Source organism: Bos taurus, chromosome 6, assembly GCF_002263795.3.
Source record: "Bos taurus isolate L1 Dominette 01449 registration number 42190680 breed Hereford chromosome 6, ARS-UCD2.0, whole genome shotgun sequence".
Lineage (NCBI taxonomy): Eukaryota > Metazoa > Chordata > Mammalia > Artiodactyla > Bovidae > Bos > Bos taurus.
Genome location: NC_037333.1, coordinates 7,055,420 through 7,077,912, shown reverse-complemented (window position 1 = coordinate 7,077,912; position 22,493 = coordinate 7,055,420). Strand labels below are relative to the sequence as shown.

The window sequence follows — 22,493 nt, the reverse complement described above, 5'->3', positions numbered from 1 at the left end:
TACCAGCTTACAACCTCGAAGCCGCCCGCAGCGCTGTTAGGTTCAGCATCACCGGCGGGAGCGCGACCAGACTGGACGACGAGGGTGCGCCGCACCTTCCCCGCACCGCCTCTGGAACTCACACCCACTTCCCACACACGGCCCAACCCTTCTCCTTGGCGACCGCTACCAACTTGCCAGCAGTGGCCGTCGGAGCCGGCCGACCGGGGCGGGACACCCAGGGTCCCCAGGCCGAGGGCTGGGCAGGCAGCCGGGCGGAGCAGACACGGGCGCAAGGCGGGCGGATGCAACCGCCTCCAGCCCCCTGGCTCCCGTCTCCTCCCCTTCCCCGGGCGGGCGGGCGCGCGCGGGCCGGGAGCCGGGAGGCGGCGTGAGGGCGGCGGCGGCGCGGCGCGGCCGGGCGGGTCCCGGGGCCGCGGGGCGCGTCGGAGCGAGCGCACGAGTTCCCGGCGCGCCCGCCGCTCTAGCCCCGCGGCCGGTGCCGCCCGCGCTCCCGGACCCGGGCGCGCGAGGGGAGGGGCCGCCCGCGCGCCGCCCCGCCCGACTCCCGGCACCGCGTCGCCCCCGAGCGCCGCCCGAACGGCGGGGCGGCCGCGACCCGCGGAGGCCGAGGACCCGGGAAGCAGCATCCCGCGGACGCCCGCAGCCCGAGGGAACCGCCAGGGACCCGGCAGCCCTCGCCCAGACACCCGCCCCCGGAGACTTGGAACGCGGACTCCAGAGGCGGCGCGCACGGTCAGGACAAGTTTCTCGCGGTTTAAAGGGGTCCTGAGACTGCCACTCGTTTTATTTAATCGACCTTTCCTCGCCTGTTAAAAATAAGTTTATTTAGACAAAGAAAAGAAAGATAGCTTCCTGGATGACTGGAGGTTTTTAAATACAATCCCGAAAGTTTTGCATGGTGTGGTTTTTGCTTATACTTATTTATTAACCTGTTAACTCTTCAGCTGGACAGAAAATTGACATTTAAAATATTTGAGAAACATTTCTAGTTCGCTGCTGCTTTCAGGCATCGTGTTATTTATCAGCTTCTTTAGCATCTGTCTTCCCCAAGTGGTACCAAAACCTGTCCCTTGGCGACCGGTCTTGCATGTGACACTCTTGCCCTCTAGTGCCTCAGCAGCTTGGTAGCAGTTTGATGGCTAATATTAATGAGATGTTACATAACAAGGGTACGGGGCCTGGACTGGTAGTATCTGCCACTTGTAAAGCCAAAAAGCCTGAGCCAGTGGTAGTGGATACTGCTGTTTCAGTTTCTTTTCTATCTATCGAAACTTTCTGAAACGTTTGCAGCTCTTTCCGTTTTAATACCAGGTAAGTGTATCTATTTATTTATACTATACTTTAATGGATAACTCATAAATGTAGGAGTAGCAACTTTGTTTACAATCGAGCTAAAAATTTCAGGATTGAACATGTGCCTAATTTTATCCTTATAGAAGAAATAGAGCATTTAATTAAAATGAGTGAAACAAAGAAATGTCTTACCCTGGCTTAATTTTAAAGCTTCTCTTTTATAAAATTAAAGTATTAAGGCAATGATCTCTTACAGTTGTTTCAGATTTCCACCAACAACTTGTAATTATTCTTCAGAAGATTTGTTAAACAGAACATATGTCTGTTGCTTGTTGGACTAGAAATTTGTAAGCAACATTGGAGATTTAAACTATAACTACCTATGTATATAGTAATGATCCTCAACAAATCTTTCTATTTGATGCAATTCATTTTATAAATATCATTTAAAATTATACAGTTAATAACATTAAATGCAACTGGTAAGAAATACCCTAAGTATTGAACGTAGAAGTTTAAAATTAAAAGAAAATACATATATAGTCCATTTAATATATCTACTTTTTTTTATAAAAGAACTAAGATTTTTTTAAAGGGTTTACCTAGACGATCTTCTAACTAGTTCTTCTAATATCTGGAAACTACTTAAGCCTCAAACTCATTTAAAGTTGAAATTTATCCATATTCTCTATAAACATATTGGTTGTAGCAACATATGTAATCTGGAACAGTTTTAAGGAAATCACTCCTAAGTGATGTAAACAGCTACATCTTGATATTAAAATACAAATCAAATCTTAAGACACATGTGAAACTGATCTCAAATCCACTTTTTATTTTTCTTAGAAAATATGTTATAAACTATTGAACAATGCTGTTCACCACAAGAGAGCAGAATGATGTGGAAGAGAAACTCCCAAACATCTGATACTCAGCTAAAGGACAAATTTTTCCTTTTTCTTCAGCCATAGATCCCTATTAATATTAAACTTGAGAAGGAGATTTCAAAAATAAATTTGAAAGACATTCTTTTGGAAAATAGTACTGAACATATCAGGAGTCTTGCCTTAACAGAAGCTTTTCTCCTTTTCTTTCTCCTGTTAACACAGACAATATCTGCCATTTCTCTGATATTTTTATTGTTTTTCTTTATGGTCTTGATGGTAAAACAGAGGTTTCTTTCTTTGTATAAGCAAATATTGATATTAAACTGGTCACATGAGTTAATTTTCTTCATAGTCTTTAGAGTAAAGATTCTCATGTTAATAAGCTATTCTAGATGAAACAAAACTTTTATCTCTTTCTAGAGAGATTTGTTATAGTTCAGTGTAGTTGAGTTATAGCATACCCAGTATTCTTGCCTGGAGAACCCCATGGACAGAGGAGCCTGATGGGCTACAGTAGTTCATGGGGTCTCAAAGAGTCAGACATGACTGAGCGACTAACCCTTTCCCTTTCCTTCCCTTCGCTTTTAATACATTTCCTGGAGAACAGTATTGTCTCTGAAGATTACAGCAAATGTTAGACTAATTTGTGCTGTGACTGAAAGATTTGTTTAAAAAAAAAAAAAAAAAAAACAGTGGAAGAGATAACCAGGCATTTGAGGTTCTTTTTTTCTGAACAGTATATATTTTGTTGAAGAAGTTATTATGAGCTAGAATCTTTATATTCAAAGGCTGATTTGTCAGTTAAGAATTTTATAACAAAAGAAATTACAAAATTTTCATTTAATTCAGAGAATCTTCTATGACTTCATTGAATCCTGGTTGAGTCTCAATTGCTCTTCGGTGATTAATGGCAACTTTTAAATCTAAATAAAATCTGAGCTATAAAATACTTTGTTGTTTGTGCTACAAAAACAGGGAATTAGAATTGGTAATAAAAACACTATTCTCAGCTAAATGAATGCCTTGGGTTTCTAATTGCTCAACAGTTTAGACAGCAGAGAAAAGACAGTGGAAGTCTGCCTGTCCTGTGCTGTGACTATTGGAGACGAGCATCTACAATGAAATGCATGAACTCTGAGCAGCTGTGCAGATTAGAGGACGCTACCAGGCCACTACAGTAACGGCCTGCATTATGGTGATAACTAGTCTGAACGCTTAAAACTGTTTTATAACGGAAGATTCTCTTAGAATACCCAAAGAATTGGTTTTAGAAAACCAATTGGTTTATTTGGCTGCTTGTTTGCTTTTAATAAAAACCATATTCTCAGCTCTGGGATGTCACAGTGGGTGATTTATCCCTTCATATTGCGTTAAACATTGCTCATCAGTTTTATGTAAGTTGTATAACTAGGAGAATGTCAAGCCCTTCTGTAATTACTTTTCTGCAATTATTATATATAATAAATTATTTCACAAAAACTCCTGCAAATTACTGAGAGATGTAACTCTTCGCTTGTGTATGAGAAAGTTGCTCAGTTGTGTCCGACTCTTTATGACCCCATGGGCTGTACAGTCCATGGAATTCTCCAGACCAGAATACTGGAGTGGGTAGCCTTTCCCTTCTCCAGGGGATCTTCCCAACCCAGGGATCAAACCCAGGTCTCCCACATTGCAGGCAGATTCTTTACCAGCTGAGCCACAAGGGAAGCCCAACTCTTCACCACCTGTTGTGAAAAAGTCAGGTAGTAGAGTTCTGTACTAAAACCTTTCAGCATCTCACTGATGGGTTTCCATTTTACATACATTTCCCTTTTAAATCTTCTCTGATTGCATCGTTTGAGAATAACCTGAAGCTAGATCTGGCTTGTAGGCTGGGTTCTGCCATGAGAGCTCTAGTCTTGGACAACTCCTTTGCTGGCTCTGGGCCTCTGTCCCTCACCTGGAAAATAAGGGTCTCAGAGATCCTTTCCTGTCCTCTGTATTGCCCAACACTGTGGAAGGTATTCTGGAGGACTGGACAATGAGACGTGAAAAAAATTAAAGAGTAATGCAAAACTAAACTTAAGTGCTACTATCTAGAATTTTAGTAGTAGATGTGTTATTGGAATAACAGCTAGGTTATAATAATAGCAGTTAGGACTGCCCAGGTGGTCCTGTGGTTAGGACTTCTCCATCAAGTCAGGATGTACAGATTCAGTCCCTGGTCATGGACCTGAGATCCCACATGCTCAGGGGCCAAAAAACCAAACCCTAAAAACAGAAGCAATACTGTGACAAATTCAATAAAGACTTTTAGAAAAATGGTCCACATCAAAAAATCGTAAATAAATAACAGCCAACATTCATAGGATGGACACCCTGTACCAGGCACCATTTAAGCAGTTTATATATTAATTTTTAGCTCATGTAATCTTCACAAAGATTATGTGAGGTAGATACTGTAATTATTTCCACTTCACAGATGAGGAAATTGAGGCACTGAGAGGTTATCTACCTGTCAAATATTGCATCCCTGGCAAGTGGTAAAGCCGGGATTCAGTTTGACTCTGATTCCAATGCACATGCCCTTAACAACTAAATTACATTTTCTCTCCATAGGCTTCAAATATTTGTGCTTGATACACCTCTTGATATAACACAGGAAACTCATGTACCACTCCAGTCATTTCTACCACCTCTCCCCTTATGTATGAAATGATCATTCATTTATTCAAGAAAAATTTACTCTGCACCTACTTTTGTGCCAGGCTTAAAGCAGTACCCAGGACCATTACATGTGATGCCTTCCTTAATGAGCTGTATTTAGTTTAGGTGATTTCTTTCTCCTCTCTTGCTATTCCAAGTGGGTTGAGTTTCACTTGTTCTGAAAGCTGCCCATGACAACAGAGGAGTAATTTATCTTACCTCTTCATTGATGCATCCACAGGGTAGTGAGTAAGAGAACCAGGACCTCAGACCTCCTCAGGACTCCCTATCATATTTTTTATTGCTCCTCTCTGCTCTTTTTTATCCTCTCTATGCAGATTGACTGCCTCTGCCTCTCAGCTTCATGTAACCTGCCCTCAAACCCAGCCAAAAACTGATCTGTAACTTTACATCTTCCAGTCCAGGCAAACAGTGAGAGACTGGGTTAACATCTTCTGTCCCCATGTCTCTGGAGAAGGATAAAGCGGCACAGGTTAGAGTCTGTGCTGAAGGCTGCACTGGCAGCAGGCACAGTGCCCCGCTGTTAGGCGTGCATTGATACATACATTCTAGCTGAATTTAAGAAGTCAGAGGCAGACATGATCGCCCGTAAGTCACAGAGGCAGAAACAGCAAGCAGCACTGGGAGAGTTTTCTTCTCTTGCCTCACTGTTTGGCACACCACTGGGGGAAGTGAACAAATGGATTCCTTCCTTCATAATTTCTAAGTACAAAGGAGGGAAAGTTGCAGTAGAAAGTCATTTTCCATCTAATGTATTAAACAAAGCTAATACCCCCATCAGTGCAGCTTTTCTCCCATCCAGCTTTAAAAAAAAAGAAAAGCCCAGTTCTAGAGACAAGAGTATATTCTTGGTTGTAGTCCATGCAAATCAGCAAATTACTTGCCTACCACAGCAGGGTTCAATAAATATGACACAATTTCACACATTCTTTCTCAGACAAAAGCATGTTCTTTGTCAATCTTTAATATTGCTAAAATTACTTTTAGCAAATCCATGCAGTGTATTTGAGGCCTCTCAATGCATTTTTCAATACTATAAAATATGGTTAATTTCGTGAAAGAGGAATACTGTCAAGATCTTTTAAATATCTTTCATTTATGTTAGAACCTGAAGTTCTTTAGTTATTAATACTCATTTTCCAGATGGCAATCTTTTTTTTCACATTCCTTATGCTGCCAACATGATTCTATTTCATTTAGAAATTGATTTTTACTTTGGAATGATGGTGGGAGAGAATGGAAGAAAAAAGATAGGTTACAGGAACAAGTAGGTGCTTTCCCCTGCAGATTTTACCATGTTTTGCAAAGTGTAGGTTTGTATGTAGTCAGTTCTTCACTATGTACGTAGAATGGCCTGTGATTCCCAAAAAATAATTGTTCCCTCTGTCTTTCATTAATGGTAGATAATTAAATAATGGCTGGCTGATGTTCCCATGGTGAAAAACAGATGTTTTCCTTCTTAAAAACAGATGAATTGCAAAAGAACTCTAACCACTCTGAATTCTGAGAACTATCAGAAGAGGGAAAAATGGGTATTCATTCAGTAAAAGGTACATTCTGGATGTGTCTGATTTATGGCTGTGGTCAAGGTGGTCACTGCCATTGACAGTATTTGTATTATCACCCTGACTGTTGGAGGCCAGTGTGACTGATCAAGGTATCCATTCATGGGAGAAGGTTTTACTTCATGACTGCCCTAGTTTGTGACTGCAGCTACCATTTGTAAAATTTAGTAGAGGCTCTTTTTCGCCCATTTGTCATGTATTCAGTGGGATGTGGTCACTTCTGGCACTGTGTTGATATTAAGGGTATAGAAGTGAACAGGACAGGTGCTTCCAGCTGTTTCCAAACTGTGAAGAAATATTACCCAGAAAATCCCACGACTAATTATCACTGGAACATGCTGCAGAGCACAAGTAGATAGTGATGTGAGAGTGTGTTCCGGGGACCTGGCAGATCAGGGAAGCAGGGAAGTTTCTGCGAGGCTGGGACATATATGCATAGAGCCACAGGATTTGGAGAATGAAGTAAAGTGAGAAGAGCGGAACAAACTTCCAGACAAAGAAAACAGCATGTGAGAGCATCCTAGGTCAGAAAAGAGTTTCAGGCCCAGCTCCTGCCCGAGCGTAAGAGTAATCCATAGAATCAGGCCTCAATCAGGCCTGAGATGTCAGAGGCAGAAGGGAGCATGCCTCCAGTCTTGCGGGATATGTACAGGAATTTGAGTTTTCATCAGCAAGTGAGATGGGTGGCCATCACTGGATTTTCAGCTGGGAAGGAAATCAGAGTTGTACTTTGATGCTGGATTGAGAAAAGTAGAGAGGGAGCTGAGAGGGTTTCTGGTAGGGCTAGTTGTTGAGGTGGTTCAAGTGAGAGGCACCCTGCTGGGAAAGAGAGAAGGACGTTGCATCTGAGAGTTTTGGAAGCTGGAAATGAGAGCACTTGGGTCTATTTCGATAGGCAGGAGTGCGGGAAAAGAAGGTGTTGAGAGGAGCCACCAGATGGCTGCAGGAAGATGGAGACAGGTTTAGAGGGTGGGTCACAAGTTTGGTTACGGACAGTTGGGCTTGCTTGTGACACAGTTCCAGTGGAGCCAAGGAGTGGCTGGACTGTCGTTAGAAAGGGCATGGTTACTGGAAATTGTTATTATACCAAGTCAGTAGTTCAATTTGAAATGCTGGAGCTCAGAGGAAAGAGGTTTGAATTCCAAATAAACACTTGCAATTTGGGGGAGCATCATTGGTAATGAAAGCCAGGGGGTGTGTGAGCTCATCTGGGAGAAGGGGGAGGAATTAGAAGCCCAAGGGTGGATACAGTGCTGATCATGTCTCTTTGGGGGCTTCTTCCTCTGTTCTGAGACCCATCTGACTTTAGATTCCTACATCAAAAGTGGACTTTCCGTACCTCCCACCGCGCTGCTTATACTAACATGTTTGTAGCTATCCTTTTATAAACTCTTAGTACATTTTTATTGGTCATCTTCAGGATATTTCTCTCATTTATTATGTTATTTATATCATCATCATCACCACCACAGGTAACATTTAGGATATTCATTCTCTGTGCCAGATAATTTTCTAAGAGACTTTTACACTTTTATTTCATAATCCTCATCAAAACCATCACAATATTGTAATCATCCTCCAATTAAAATAATTTTAAAAAGAATAAAATGACTAATTAGTGCATGTGAAAAAAAAAACCCTGTTAAGTAGGTACCACAAGTATCTCACTTTTAGTGAGGAAACTGCAGCATCTAAAGGGAAGAGCTGCCTGATATCCACTTCCTATATGTTCCTAGCATGAAAGGGACGTGTTTGCAGTTGCCTTCCCGGGTGGATGATATCTTGAATGTGGGCTGTCAGGTTCTAAATCAGTTCAGCTACTGCAGGCTGTTGTACCTTGGGCAGGCTGCTTAGCCTTTAAAGGGCCTCAGACTGTGTTGCTCCTAGTAAGTGTTCATTAATGTTAGCTGAGCTGCTGTTGCTGGCATCCTCCCTGCCCACAGATGGGATTTGCTTCAGTGTGCCCTATAGGATATCCTAATGAGGTGGTGATGCTTATAACCAGCCCAACCTTGTAACTTCCTGTTATCTGTTGTGACTGTTCCAAAACTTTGCCTGCCTAAATGGCTTGTTGATATTCTCAGTTTCATATACAGTTTCTTGGTCATTCAGCAAATTCCTTATCATGGTCAGATAGGTAGCCAAGTTCAACCATCGCTGTCAGCTCTGTGCTTTAAGTCAGTGGTGTCCATGGAAACTCTCTTGACCCACAAGCTCATGTGCCTGTTCTTCAGTCATTTAGAGAGCCCTTCAGACCATGCAGAGTCTGTACTTTCTAATATATTTTTGTGAGAGCACTTCAGGAACACAGTCGTCACTATACTGAAGCGTTTGCCTTGTTGATCTTCCTGACCTTTCAAAATGTTTTTATGCCGTGTCTTGTTTAAAAGATCACTGGGAATAACATGAAACCTACCCTTGGAAATTTCAGTCTGAAAAAGCAGTGAGACCTTAAACAAATCATGTTGCTAATAATAGTAAGCCTTTGGTAGAGGCCTTAAAGGAAAAGTGATTATAATTAGAGTATAAAATCTGGGGACCTGGCCTAAAGGGGAGAGGAGTGGACTTGGTCGGAAAGAGTTTCCTGAAGAACTGAATTTGTGCACCATATCGAGATTTGCCCGCAACCTACCAATTTTGACCCTAGTCAATTTCCTCGACTTTCTTGTTTGTCAGCATCCAACTATTTTGTAGAAGACTGTGATTTTGCTATCGCCTCACGCATCATTTGGTCACCTGCTTGAACCCTAGGTGTCCAGCAGTAGCTCACGCCAGTTTCCACTCTGTGCCATGGTGCTTTCATTACCGGCACTGTCATTCTCCTAGTCCCCAAGCCTGCCTACGCCCGCCCCCACCAGTAATCACGTCCATTTCTCTTTTCCTCCTGGGCCCCTCTTTGTTGTCATCCTCTCTGATAACCACCTTTGTCTGGACGCAGACCACCCCTCCCTGGCTTGTGCAGCAGCGTCTTTGCTGGGACTGTCCTGATTCCACCTACTTCTTCACTCCGTGCAATGCAACGCATACTCTCTCTGTTCGTATTATTGTTCTTTGTCCATTCTGGGTGTCACTGCTACACTAATCATCTGTAAACCCTATTTTTATTGTCTCTCTTCTGTCCAGATACATCCAATGCTGTTTCCCAGTCGACGCTTTTGTGTTCACAGTCATTTTAATCTGCAGCACTTTTTCAGTGAAACATTATTTCCATTTTCAGTCCAATACCTAGTGCGTTATGATTAGTTTAGACTGATCCTCAGATAAATGCACTGTAATCATTGCATTTCATCCTTGCCAGGTTTCTATGCTGGGCATGTACGCCACATCCTTATACCCAGATCCTGCCCATCATGCTAGGCCCCCCTCAAGCACCATGTCTCTTAGAAAGTACCACTGACTCTCCTAAGCTTCATTCTTCTCTCTTGCTCTTTCTTCTGAAACTTGTAGTAGACGTAGTCTGTACAGCACAAATCCCTACTCATTATTTGCAACACAGAGTTGGCTGTTGTTTCACACGTTTTTCAGTATTTTATGCCTGCTAATGGAGGAGGCAGCTTTGATAGGTTTCTCGTAACTACCCTACACAGTGAGAGAAAATACACCTCACCACCCTGTCTCATCACAGGTAAGAATTTTGTGAATTACATGCCTTTCACTTCTGACAATAGGAACAAGCTAGGAGACACTGCTGTCTGAACTGCAAAAAGTGAGAACAGGTTTTGTATCCACTCAGAAGCACTTCACAGCTAGAACTAAAACAGGGGCCTAGAGAGATGTGAGATTTTATATCCTGCTATTGTACCACAGACTATTGTATTATTCATAAACATGTACCTAACTTTAAAAGTGCAATTACTTTTCAAAATGAAATAGCTACAGTTACAATGAAAACTCTGTTGTCCTGGTAATTTTGATTTGCTTGTATTACATCTAAACCTGTGGGGAAATGTTTAAAAGAGTAGGATTTCTTTTGGAACATGTCAGATCCCTTAATGGCATTTCTCTTGGCCAAGGGTGGTGTCCCATAGACCTTCGGTGACATATGAAGTTCAGCACCTCCTTTCTTTGCAGCTGTCCCTCAAACTCATCCATGCCCGTGTTCTGTCTGCTCTGTGATCACTAAACAGTTTGTGCTTGGACTGTAAGAAATGAGCCTGCGCTGGCTTGCCAGAGTTGCTCTCACACTGCCCTGTGATATCGTCTACATTCTTGATTAATTCATTTTATTTCCCAAATCAGGAAAATTTTAATGCCTACAAGGCTTTCTTGACAATAAACTTCTATGTTATCTAATCTCTATGATCTGAGTTACCCGTATTTATACGATTTACTTTTTAGGTCTTCCTTACTCTTTCCTTCAACTCTTCAGTGTCCCTTGCCCAATACTGTACTCATTCCTCCTCTGTAAAATCCCCTCTGTCTCAAATGCCTATTCATTTACCCTCATCCCTCAAGCCTCTGCCCAAATCCAACCCCTCCCCACACTGCAGACACCCCCACTTGCCGTGGTGTCTTTTTTCCTCTCATCCTGTGACAGACATTTGTCTCTAATCAACAATCCACACATTACTGTTTGCGTTCAAGTTACTGTCTCTACCTTATAATTTGGGACCCTTTAAAGAAATTCATTCTGCTGATGACTTATATTTGAAATAAAAAGAGAGTTATCTCATAATTACTTGAATGAATGATATAGTTTCCCTAAATATTTGAATGAATAAAGTATGATATATAATTTGTAGGATAAGTAAGATATTTATCCTATAAGTATTCTGCAATTACAGAATATTATATTATTCATAAAGATAAACATATTACTCAGAATATTCCTCATAGATTATTTCACAGGTGAATATCACAGAATTTTAGAGCCAGAATGTTCTTTCTTTTCCCAAACTTTTTTATTTTTAATTGAAGTAAAATTACTTCACAATATTGTGTTGGCCTCTGCCATTCATCCACATGAATCAACCATAGGCACCCCTCTTTCACTTCCCTCTCACCTCCCAGCCCTTCCCAGCCCTCTCGGTTCTTACAGAGCTCCAGTTTGCATTCCCTGAGTCACACAGCAAATTCCCATTAACTGTTTTACACATGGTAGTGTATTTGCTTCCATGTTACTCTCTCCATTCATTCCACCCCGCCCCTTTCCCCCAACCTGTTTCCATAAGTCTGTTTTCTGTGTCTGCATATCCACTGTTGCCCTGTAAATAGGTTCATCAGTACCATCTTTCTAGATTCCATACATATGTGTTACAATATACGATATTTGGTTTTTTTATTTCTGACTTACTTCATCTGTATAATAGAGAGCCAGAATGTTCTTGGTGATCATTTATTCTAACCTTATCATTTTCCTGAGAAGGTACCAGGGCCAAAGTGACAATTAATACTAGACAGAAGTGTAATAAACCCTAATCTTATGAAGAAAGTCAACTGTGGTATTCTCCATTACTGCTTTCAGCTATTGTACAGCTAGCTTTCATCGTCTTATGGGCAATAATAAGATCTTTCTTAATATATTTTATATTCCATGATATTTCCTTGAAAATTGCCAGGACCATAAGACCTAATAAACTTCTATTCTAAAAAGCACCCATATTTCTTTCTTGTTATTTTTCAAAAGTTACTGAATTTTTCAAAGGTTACTAAGACTTGAAAAAGAATTGAAATTATAATATAACAAAGTATTTCATGAAGTTGCAGTTGTTTTCATTATGTTTTTAAAAAACATTTTATAGTACTCTTTATATAATTACTGAGATTTTCTAAAAAGTAGAAACTAGTGTCTTAATTCGGAGAAGGCGATGGCACCCCACTCCAGTACTCTTGCCTGGAAAATCCCATGGCTGGAGAAGCCTGGTGGGCTGCAGTCCATGGGGTCACTAAGAGTCGGACACGACTGAGCGACTTCACTTTCACTTTTCACTTTCATGCAGTGGAGAAGGAAATGGCAACCCACTCCAGTGTTCTTGCCTAGAGAATCCCAGGGACGGGGGAGCCTGGCGGGCTGCCGTCTATGGGGTCTCACAGAGTCAGACATGACTGAAGCAATTTAGCAGCAGCAGCAGCAGTGTCTTAATTGTAGGATTTAATGTAATACATCCAAACTTCTATGAATTTTCAATATATGTAATTAACCACCTGTACTCCATGTTGTGACAGTGTATCACTCAGGTGACATCTCTGTGGCATTCGGTTTATATAATCTATACAATTTGATCCAAAGTTCAAGGAATAAAAGGAAACTCCTTGTTAGTCCAGTGCCTTTTGTATACTAGGGGTAGAGACCTCTGTTCAGTGGAGCTCTTCCCTCTTTCCATTCCTCCCTTGATCTCATTCAGATTTGGGAGAAGAAAAGATACATTTTCTTAATTAGCAGACACCAATTCATCTGCCTGACAGGTTGCCACTTGTGCCAGTCACCAGGATAAAAACTTGCTCATTTTAACGCTGCAGATTGAATGTTTAATATTCTGTTGTATCCTGTTCTACTTTTCAGACTATATTTTCTGTGAGTCCTGATCAAGTGACACAAATGTGCTGCAATGGTGACATAAACTATTGACTGAAACTGGAAAAGTATCTGAAACATCATCTTTTCTTTTCTTCTTTCATTTTTTTATGGTGCTTCTGTTGGAACAGTCTGAGGGAAGTATATGCAACATGAGTTTTATCATGAAGCTGCACAGACACTTTCAAAGGACAGTGATTCTGCTTGCCACATTCTGTATGGTGAGCATTATTATTTCTGCTTACTATCTGTACAATGGCTACAAACAGGAAAATGAACTGTCTGAGATGGCTTTAGAAGTAGATTGTGGGGACTTGCAGCACCTACCATACCGGCTGATGGAAGTGAAGCCAGCGAAGCTCTTTGATGCCTCAAGGACAGACACCACGGTCCTGGTGTTTGTGGAGAGCCAGTACTCATCGCTTGGTCAAGACATCATTATGATTCTAGAATCCAGTAGATTCCAGTATCACATTGAAATTGCTCCTGGCAAAGGGGATCTTCCAGCACTTACAGAAAAATCTAGAGGCAAATATATTCTCATTGTTTATGAGAACATTTTAAAGTATATAAATATGGACGCTTGGAATCGAAGTCTTCTAGATAAATACTGTGTTGAATATGGCGTGGGTGTCATTGGCTTCCACAGAACTAGTGAGAAGAGCCTACAGAGCTTTCAGTTGAAAGGCTTCCCTTTTTCTGTATATGGAAACCTTGCAGTCAAAGATTGCTGTATTAATCCTCATTCTCCATTGCTTCACATGACCAAATCTTCTAAGCTTGAAAAAGGTTCTTTACCTGGAACTGACTGGACTGTTTTCCAGATTAATCACTCAGCCTACCAACCAGTAATATTTGCCAAAGTAAAGACCCCAGAAAACCTGTCTCCTCCCATCTCTAAAGGTGCTTTTTATGCCACTGTCATACATGACCTGGGGCTCCATGATGGGATTCAAAGAGTTCTCTTTGGCAACAATTTGAACTTTTGGTTGCACAAGCTTATCTTCATAGATGCTGTTTCCTTTTTGTCGGGGAAGAGGCTCACTTTGTCCTTGGACAGGTACATCCTCGTGGATATTGATGATATTTTTGTGGGAAAGGAAGGAACAAGAATGAACACCAATGATGTTAAGGTAAGGCTCTTTATCTCAAAGTATGGTTCATCTCTCAGTAGGTTTGTCTAGGGGTAAGGGATTTCCTGGGTCAGAGGATTTTTATTTTATTGGGAAATTCTTAGGCAAACTGGGATGAGTTGTCTGCCATCAGCTATTTTTGAGATATGGGAATATATCTCAGCCCTAGAACAGCTAAGTAGATAATCTATTTTTCTCTGAATCAAGAGAAAAATGAAGAGTGTACTAAAGGATTGAGTGTGGCAGAGTCCTGAAAATGCATTTCTGTGTGTATTCAAAGCTACAGGATAGAAACCACTTTGTTTAATTACTTTCCAGAAACTGTCTACTTCTGCAAACGATTATGAATCTGAGACGTTAGTCCATTTACATATGAAATCATGGTGAATTTGTTTTAATGAAAATAAATATTCCCACAAATTTTCAAGAATTAAAGATCTCATAAGTAGCAAGTTCAGATGTTTTGGGAAGTTAAATGTACATCTAATTTTCTCTTATTATGTTTTTTGAAACTCTGAAAATCAGCACTACTAAATGTGGAGAGTTATGAATACACAAGCATACTTATTCACATATACATATAAGGATTTACATTAATTGTCAAAATTCATTGAACTTCTGGTTCATACATGAAATCTATCATGCTACATTTATATTGGATTAGATTTCTCATTATGTAAACTGCTGCCCTTAGATAGAAAACGATTACTTGAAGATAGTTGATTATCATTGTGAAGGTATTTTATTACATAATGTGACTGGCTGTTTAATATTAATGGAATTTAAAATTAAAATGATCTACATTCATCTTAGTTTCACATTCAAAATGCCATTGGATTCTATCTCTGTTATACTACATATTGATTTCACATAAAAGTGAAAGGAGAAATTTGATACATAATTTTTTATTCTATACAGTGTTGACCTTTTGGTAAAATACAGAGTACTGAATCAGATGGAAAAAAGTCTTGAAACTGCGTTCTTTTCTCCAGACACTGAGCATCTGGCAAATAATAGTAATGTTCATCACACTACTTAAATGAGCTAAGGATACAAGAAGGACTATTAAATGTTACCATAGGACTGTGAAGACTGAAAAGAAAAAAAACTTTCATATTCTTGGTAATATTTTAGACTCTTCCTTTTAAGTCAATATAAATTAATTAATTAAAAAGTTGTGCTCAAGTTTTCATTAGTCTTTTGAAATAGTCTTTGAAAGTGTAGCTAAATTAAAACTGAGCTGGTAGTTTAAACATTTATTATGTCCTTGAAAATTATAAACAATATATAATTATCTCTAATTTTTCCATTCTAAAATATTATGATAAAAATGTTTTAAGGCTTTATATCTGAAATATGTCTTTAAAACTGCCAAAATATGTTCTTATGTCATTTAAAAATAAGTTAGATAAATCTCCAAATTTTTATGAAACTCTACTATATTCTCTAAAATTATACAAAATACAAAATGCCTTTGGTGCTCTTAAGGTTAAACCATTTTTAAGTGGTATAAAAAACTAAAATTTACTGAATAAATTCAGTAAGAATTTAACATTGTAAAATGTTTTATGAATTGCTCACAGTTAGATAGGAATATACTTTCTAACCGACCTAAAGGCTTAAAAGAAAGTATGTTTTGAATTCTTTGATTTTGAACTACTTCTAAGTTGTATCTGTGATTGTGTCTCAAAACATTGGTCTAAACATAGTCATTCACCCATTCATTCATTTGTTCACTGATTCATTATGTAAATAGTTATTAAGCATGTCCTACATGTGAAATATTTTTGGTGATATGTAGATAGAGTGAAAGTCACTCAGTTGTGTCTGACTCCTTGCGACCCCATGTACTATACAGTCCATGGAATTCTCCAGACCAGAATATGGAGTGGGTAGCCTTTCCCTTCTCCAGGGAATCTTCCCAACCCAGGGATGGAACCCAGGTCTCCTGCATTGCAGGCAGATTCTTTACAAACTAAGCCACCAGGAAAGCCCAAGAATACTGGAGTGGGTAGTCTATCCCTTCTCCATCGAATCTTCCCAACTCAGGAATAAAACCAGGGTCTGCTGCATTGCAGGTGGATTCTTTACCAACTGAGCTATCAGGGAAGCCCAATATAAAAGTGAAAGTGAAATAGAATAATAGAATCCTACACCTTGCTATTATCCCATTAGAAGACAGGGTAGAGAGAGTACAGTTAGAGAAGTTCGGAAAGCACACAGTTGAAAAAAGTGCTGAGCATCTTCCTGCTTAGAACTTGGTATCGCCGTATGACATGCCAGCCATGGAGTCAGGCACTGGGCACACAAAGACTAATAAAGCAGGGCTCCCCCTTAATCAGTACACCGCTGACTTGTTAGGGATGGGGTGGGAGTGATAAATACATAGGTAGCTTGCAGTCTGGTGAGCACAGTAGTAAAGGTGCCTGTGTGGTTTTCTGTAAGTAATGTCATGTGAAACACCCATACTGTGTGCTGTATACCAGAGCTGTTAAGTCCTACTAAGCAGGACAGATGGAGAAGGCAAATCCATAGTCATAGGATGATTTGAGAGGCTGTAGCGACAATATTCTTGGAGAAGGAAATGGCAACACACTCCGGTGTTCTTGCCTGGAGAATCCCAGGGACAGGGAAGCCTGCTGGGCTGCTGTCTGTGGGGTCGCACAGAGTCGGACACGACTGAAGTGACTTAGCAGCAGTGGCAGCAGCGATGATATTCAGACAAAAGAAGGAGATTTCTTAAAACTAGGAAATAAGAATAAGAAAGGAGAAGGAATGAAGAGTTAAGAACTCTATAGAAGGTAAAACTGAACAACTTAGTAACTGGGTCAATGGAGATGAAAAGGAATGTAACCAAGAATGACATGAAGACTTTTGGCATAGTTGAGTAGAGTTTCCATATGGTCCAGCACTCCCTCTCCTGGGCATGTACCCAGACAAATCTATAATTCAAAAAGATACAGGCGCATGCCCCGCTGCGTTCATAGCAGCACTGTTTACAATAGCCAAGATACGAAAATAACTTAAATGTCTGTCAACAGATGAATGAATAAAGATGTGGTATATAAGGACAGTGGAATATTATTCAGTCATTAAAAATAATGAAATAATGCCATTTGCAGCAACATGGGTGGACCTAGAGATGATCATAAGAGAAGTCAGAAAGACAAATACTGTGTATCACTTATATGTGGAACCCATGGCAGATGCATGTTGATGTATGACAAAACCAATACAATATTGTAAAGTAAAAAAATAATAATAATAAATTTTTAATACAAATAAAAAAATACAACACAAATGAATATATCTATGAAATAGAAACAGATTCACAGACATAGAGAACAGACTTGGGAAGGACTGGGAGTTTGAGATAGCAGATGCAAACTATGATATGTACAATGGATGGACATCAAGGTGCTACTGTGTAACACAGGGAACTGTATACAGTATCCTGGGATAAATCATATTGGAAAAAATATGAAAAAGAATATTTATATGTACAACTGAATCACTTTGCTATACAGTGCTATACAGAAAACACAATATTGTAAATCAACTATACCTAAATAAAAAATTTTTTAAAGTTAAAAGATTTCTAGCATAGTTGAATAACAGTTGATTATTTCAACGAGAAAGAAAGAGGAGACAGCAAGAAGGTCATTGGAGGTCATAGTAAAATTTTCAGTTTTATTGAAGTGCATCTGGGGCATACAGGTATACAGATGTTTAACAAGTAGTTGGCTCACTAGAGAAGTCTGGGTAGCAAGCGTAGTTTTTGAAGTTACTGTGCTGTGTAAGGGATGGTTCAAAGCAAGAAAGCATGTGAGATCAGCCAAGGAAAATGTTTATAGAGTGGTAATTAAAAAAGATAAAAAGATCGAGTACAGAATCTTGAGGAAAATCATCTTTCAGAAAACAAGTGGAGAAAGATAATCCCATGAATAAGAGTCAAAAAAAAAAAAACAGTCAGAGATTTGAAAGTTATTATGCTATACAAGCCTTGGGAGTAAAGGGCTTCAGTGAGGATGTGAACAGCAATATAAAATCTATTATCAGGGTCCACTGAGGTAAGAACTGGCAAGTTTCCTTTGGCAAAAGAAACAGGTCACTGGGGATTCTTATAAAAATCCAGGGCAACAGAAGCACAGCTGAAGTAAATTCAGGAGTAAATTTAAGGTTTAAAGATATGAAGAAGGAGAGCATGGAGTGCTCAGTAGAGAAATTTTGATATAAAAGAGAGAGGAGAAATTAGCTGGAGTATGGACTGGAGTTCAAGTGACCAGCCATCCTGGTTTGCTTAGACTAGAGGCATTCAAGGCTACAACTCAGTCCCAGGCAGACTGGAATGATGGATCTCCCTAACTAACTAGGGTAAAGGAAGGATATTTTCCTAGGAAGAACCATCCAAGAGCAGGTGGTCTAAGAAAAGGTCATGGATGCAGTGGTTAATAGTCCATAATTAACAGGAATATTTTCATCAAGCTCTTTTTATTGAATTATTACCACTAAAAAACAAGTATGATATGGTCCCTATTTTATGTATTAGGAAAACTGAAAGGAATGTGAGGAAATTGAAGGTGACGTCCTGTGATGTTTCTTGCAAAATTAGAAGGATGGTGCATATCACATAAATTTTAACAAGAATGCTAATCACTGCAAAAGTGCTTTTTTAGCTCACATGGAACGAAAAACCTGTTTCCTCATTTAATTGGGAGATAAGAATTAGCAATGCAGTGTCAGTGCTTACCTGCCTTGCTGTTGAATAACATGAGCACATTTCCAAGATCCTCAAAGCTAAGAAGAAACTGTGACATAGCACAAAACACATGACTCTTCCAGAGGAAGAGAATAAATAACAAATCCGAGGGGTTGTCTTCGTTAGTTACAGAGCTATGCCACAAGCCATAGCCCTTAAAGAACCAAAGAACGTATTAAATAGTTTAGACATTAAAACACGCTTCATAGAGGCAGTATTAAGTTCAGTAAAATTGAAGTCAGAATGTGTATGTGTGTGTGTGTGTGTGTGTGTCTGTGTGTAATTGATCTATATGGACAAGACATGTCTCAAATTTACCTTGGGCTAGTTTTGTGATAGAAAATTCAAGTTCCTAGTGTTCTAAGATCTGTCCTCAAACTTCCCGAGACTAGTGGTTCTGGGGGGAAACAAGGTTTTTGGAGACGGAAAGTGATATATAAATAGATGCTTCTCCCATTAAAAGCATTTTGAAGTTCTACATGAAAGCCCAGCATGATGGAGTGAATACTAACAATTTAAATTCTCTCCTAGAAGAATTAATTCACTCTTGGCCTAAGATTCATTATACCTTTAGACTCAGACCACACTGTGTAATGTTTTAGCCCTAAGATAGATGGGAAGTGGAATGGCGGAGGCTCTGTTAACAGTGGTCTTACGGGTTTCACTGAACTCTGTGCATCTGGACTCTCAGCAGACAAAAGAGCTGCACATCACTGTCACGGCTATGTCTCTCCCTCCTCCTCTTTCTGCAATAGGCAATAGGCACACACACTCTTGCCGATTTTGACAGACTTCCTAACATCCGTGAGAGAATGAAGACCCAGCCCAGCCATGTCCCCACGCACACTGAACAGGGGCCTGAGCATGGGGAGAGGGGCTCAGCAACCTCCCCATGTCCTCGCTACAGAACCCTTCCTTCTATTTCCTCACACTGCACTCTTCCTTAGTTTGGCTGTTTGTCGATTGCCCCTTACATTTCATAAGTGGCCTCTTGAGAGGACAGCTCTTCAGTCCATAATAAAATGCTGTGAATGATTTTATCATCATTTTTCTTGCTAACGGAATGTCCCAGACCACTTAGGGAAAAGAAAGTGCTGCAAACAGAAGTAGGAAGCCATAAAGCTCTGAGAAGTCAGTGGTATCAGGCTCAGAGGACACACCTGGCTGGCTCTTCAGTCGTGCAGGGGGGCTGACACCCCAGAGGCTGAAACGGGAAGCTTCAGTGAAGGGGAGCTTCATGCTGCCTGACTTCACCCTCCGACAAGAACCTTCCCTGCCCCAGCTGAGGTCAAGCCAGAGGCTTCATAAAGTCACTGAAAAAGAACCTAATGCACCAGATGTTTGCAGGGAAAAGGCAACTGCAATCAATTGTTCTGTCAGAAGAAGAAATAGAAGGGCAACAAATTTCTCCAGATAGTTCACTACTGACAGTGCTCTGGATGGATGTCAAGACCTGTACCAACCTTTTTTCCCCCATAAACCCATATTTCTCTAATTCCTTTCCATTATCTCTGATGTATCTTGTATTTGCTAATATCCACTGTAATTGCATTATGCTCTGGAAGCGTGTGTTTGTTTGATACCAACACTTTCTGTCTGCTAGAGTCACTTTATTACTGGATTCAGAATTGCTTGTAACAACATATATTGTACAATCGGGGCATGTCTATTAGCTCATCTTTGTTACCTGTGTTGTTCAGAGCTTCTATAGTCTTCCTGTTTTGATCTCTTTTTTTTTGGATGAAGGGGAAGGAATAAGTGTACTAACTGATGTTACCAAAGGTGGTGTGTTTAATTCTCCAACTCTGATAGTGGATTGTAAATATATCCGTGTTTTTCTGTCGGTTGTTACCTTACCTACTTTGAAGCTGTTATTTAAGTGTGTGGTTTATACATATTTACATATTAATTTAATATTTTATTATTCTATGGCTACCTTAATAATAGTAGAGCTACAATCAGCTTTTTTTTGGGGGGGTACTATTTTAAAATTTTACTTTATCTCATTTTTATATTTGCTCTATCTTCTCAGCTCTCTATGGAATTTTCCTGTTTATCTACTATGTCAACATTTGTCTTTTAATTGATATGGTCAGTCTACATACACTTAAATATGATTATCAATGTATATAAAAGTAATTTTCGCTGTCTTATTTTGTGCTTTATATTTGTCCCACTTGTTCTGTGTCTTCTTCTCTTTCTGTCCTTTTTTGCTTTTACTGTCTGCTGCTGCTGCTGCTGCTAAGTTGCTTCAGTCATGTCTGGCTCTGTGCGACCCCATGGACTGCAGCCTACCAGGCTCTGCTGTCCATGGGATTTTCCAGGCAAGAGTACTGGAGTGGGTCGCCATTGCCTTCTCCAGCTTTTACTGTCAGTTTCCTTCTATTTTCTACCCATTTGTAGTTTGTTATATATATATATGTAGTTTCCACTGTGGCATCTCCAGAAATTTAAACATATGTGCTAAACAAGTGCTAATATTAATAATCTTACCCCTCAGTCAACAAGTGCTGGCTACTTTGTCTCCAATCATGTCTGTTTTCCTTTGACTGTTGAGTCGTTCTTTTTTCTAAATTTATTTTACTGAAGTATGTGTGCATGCGTGTTAAGTTGCTCCAGTCATGTCTGACTCTTTGTGACTCTATGGACTGTAGCCTGCCAGGCTCCTCTGTTCATGGGATTCTGCAGGCAAGAATACTAGAGTGGGTTACTAAGCCCTCCACAGGGGATCTTCCTGACCCCGAGATCCAACCCATGTCTCTTACATCTCCTGCATTGGCAGGCAGGTTCTTTACCACTAGCACCACTTGAGAATCTGATTTACAATGTTGTGTTAGTTTTTGATGTATAGGAAAGTGATTCCGATATATAGAGATACATAGATGTATGTATATGTTCTTTTCCATTATGGTTTGTTATAAGATATTAAATACAGTTCCCTGTGCTGTACAGTAGGACCTTGTTGTTTATCCATCTTATATAAAATAGTTTGCATCTGCAAATCCCAGACTCCCAGTCCTTCCCTCCCTGACCACTCTGATGAGCCATTCGTTATGGATATTAACTGCATTCAGTTCAGTCACTCAGTCATGTCTGACCAACTCCTTGTGACCCCATGGACTGCATGCCAGGCCTCCCTGTCCATCACCAACTCCCAGAGTTCACTCAAACTCATGTGCATTGAGTCGGTGATGCCATCCAACCATCTCATCCTCTGTCGTCCCCTTCTCCTCCCACCTTCAATCTTTCCCAACATCAGGGTCTTTTCAAATGAGTCAGCTCTTCACATCACGTGGCCAAAGTATTGGAATTTCAGCTTCAACATCAGTCCTTCCAATGCATATTCAGGACTGACTTCCTTTAGGATGGACGGGCTGGATCTCCTCACAGTCCAAGGGACTCTCAAGAGTCTTCTCCAACACCACAGTCAAAAGCATCAATTCTTTGGGACTCAGCTTTCTTTATAGTCCAACTCTCACATCCACACATGACCACTGGAAAAACCATAGCTTTGACTAGATGGACCTTCATTGGCAAAGTAATATCTCTGCTTTTTAATATGCTCTCTAGGTTGATCATAACTTTCCTTCCAAGGAGTAAGCATCTTTTAATTTCATGGCTGCAGTCACCATC

The 22,493-nt window shown here is 40.2% G+C and overlaps 1 protein-coding gene across 1 annotated transcript in view; it reads left to right on the top strand.

Annotated features, from left to right (window-relative positions):
* The first annotated feature begins 568 nt into the window (after window positions 1-568).
* The window catches only part of NDST3 (N-deacetylase and N-sulfotransferase 3), a 114,719-nt gene continuing 92,794 nt past the window's right edge, over window positions 569-22,493 (top strand). The window contains exons 1-2 of the mRNA NM_001077961.3: window positions 569-735; window positions 12,957-14,101. Coding sequence (NP_001071429.2) covers window positions 13,121-14,101 — 981 coding nt within the window. The 5' untranslated portion in view covers window positions 569-735; window positions 12,957-13,120. The remainder of the gene's footprint in view (window positions 736-12,956; window positions 14,102-22,493) is intronic.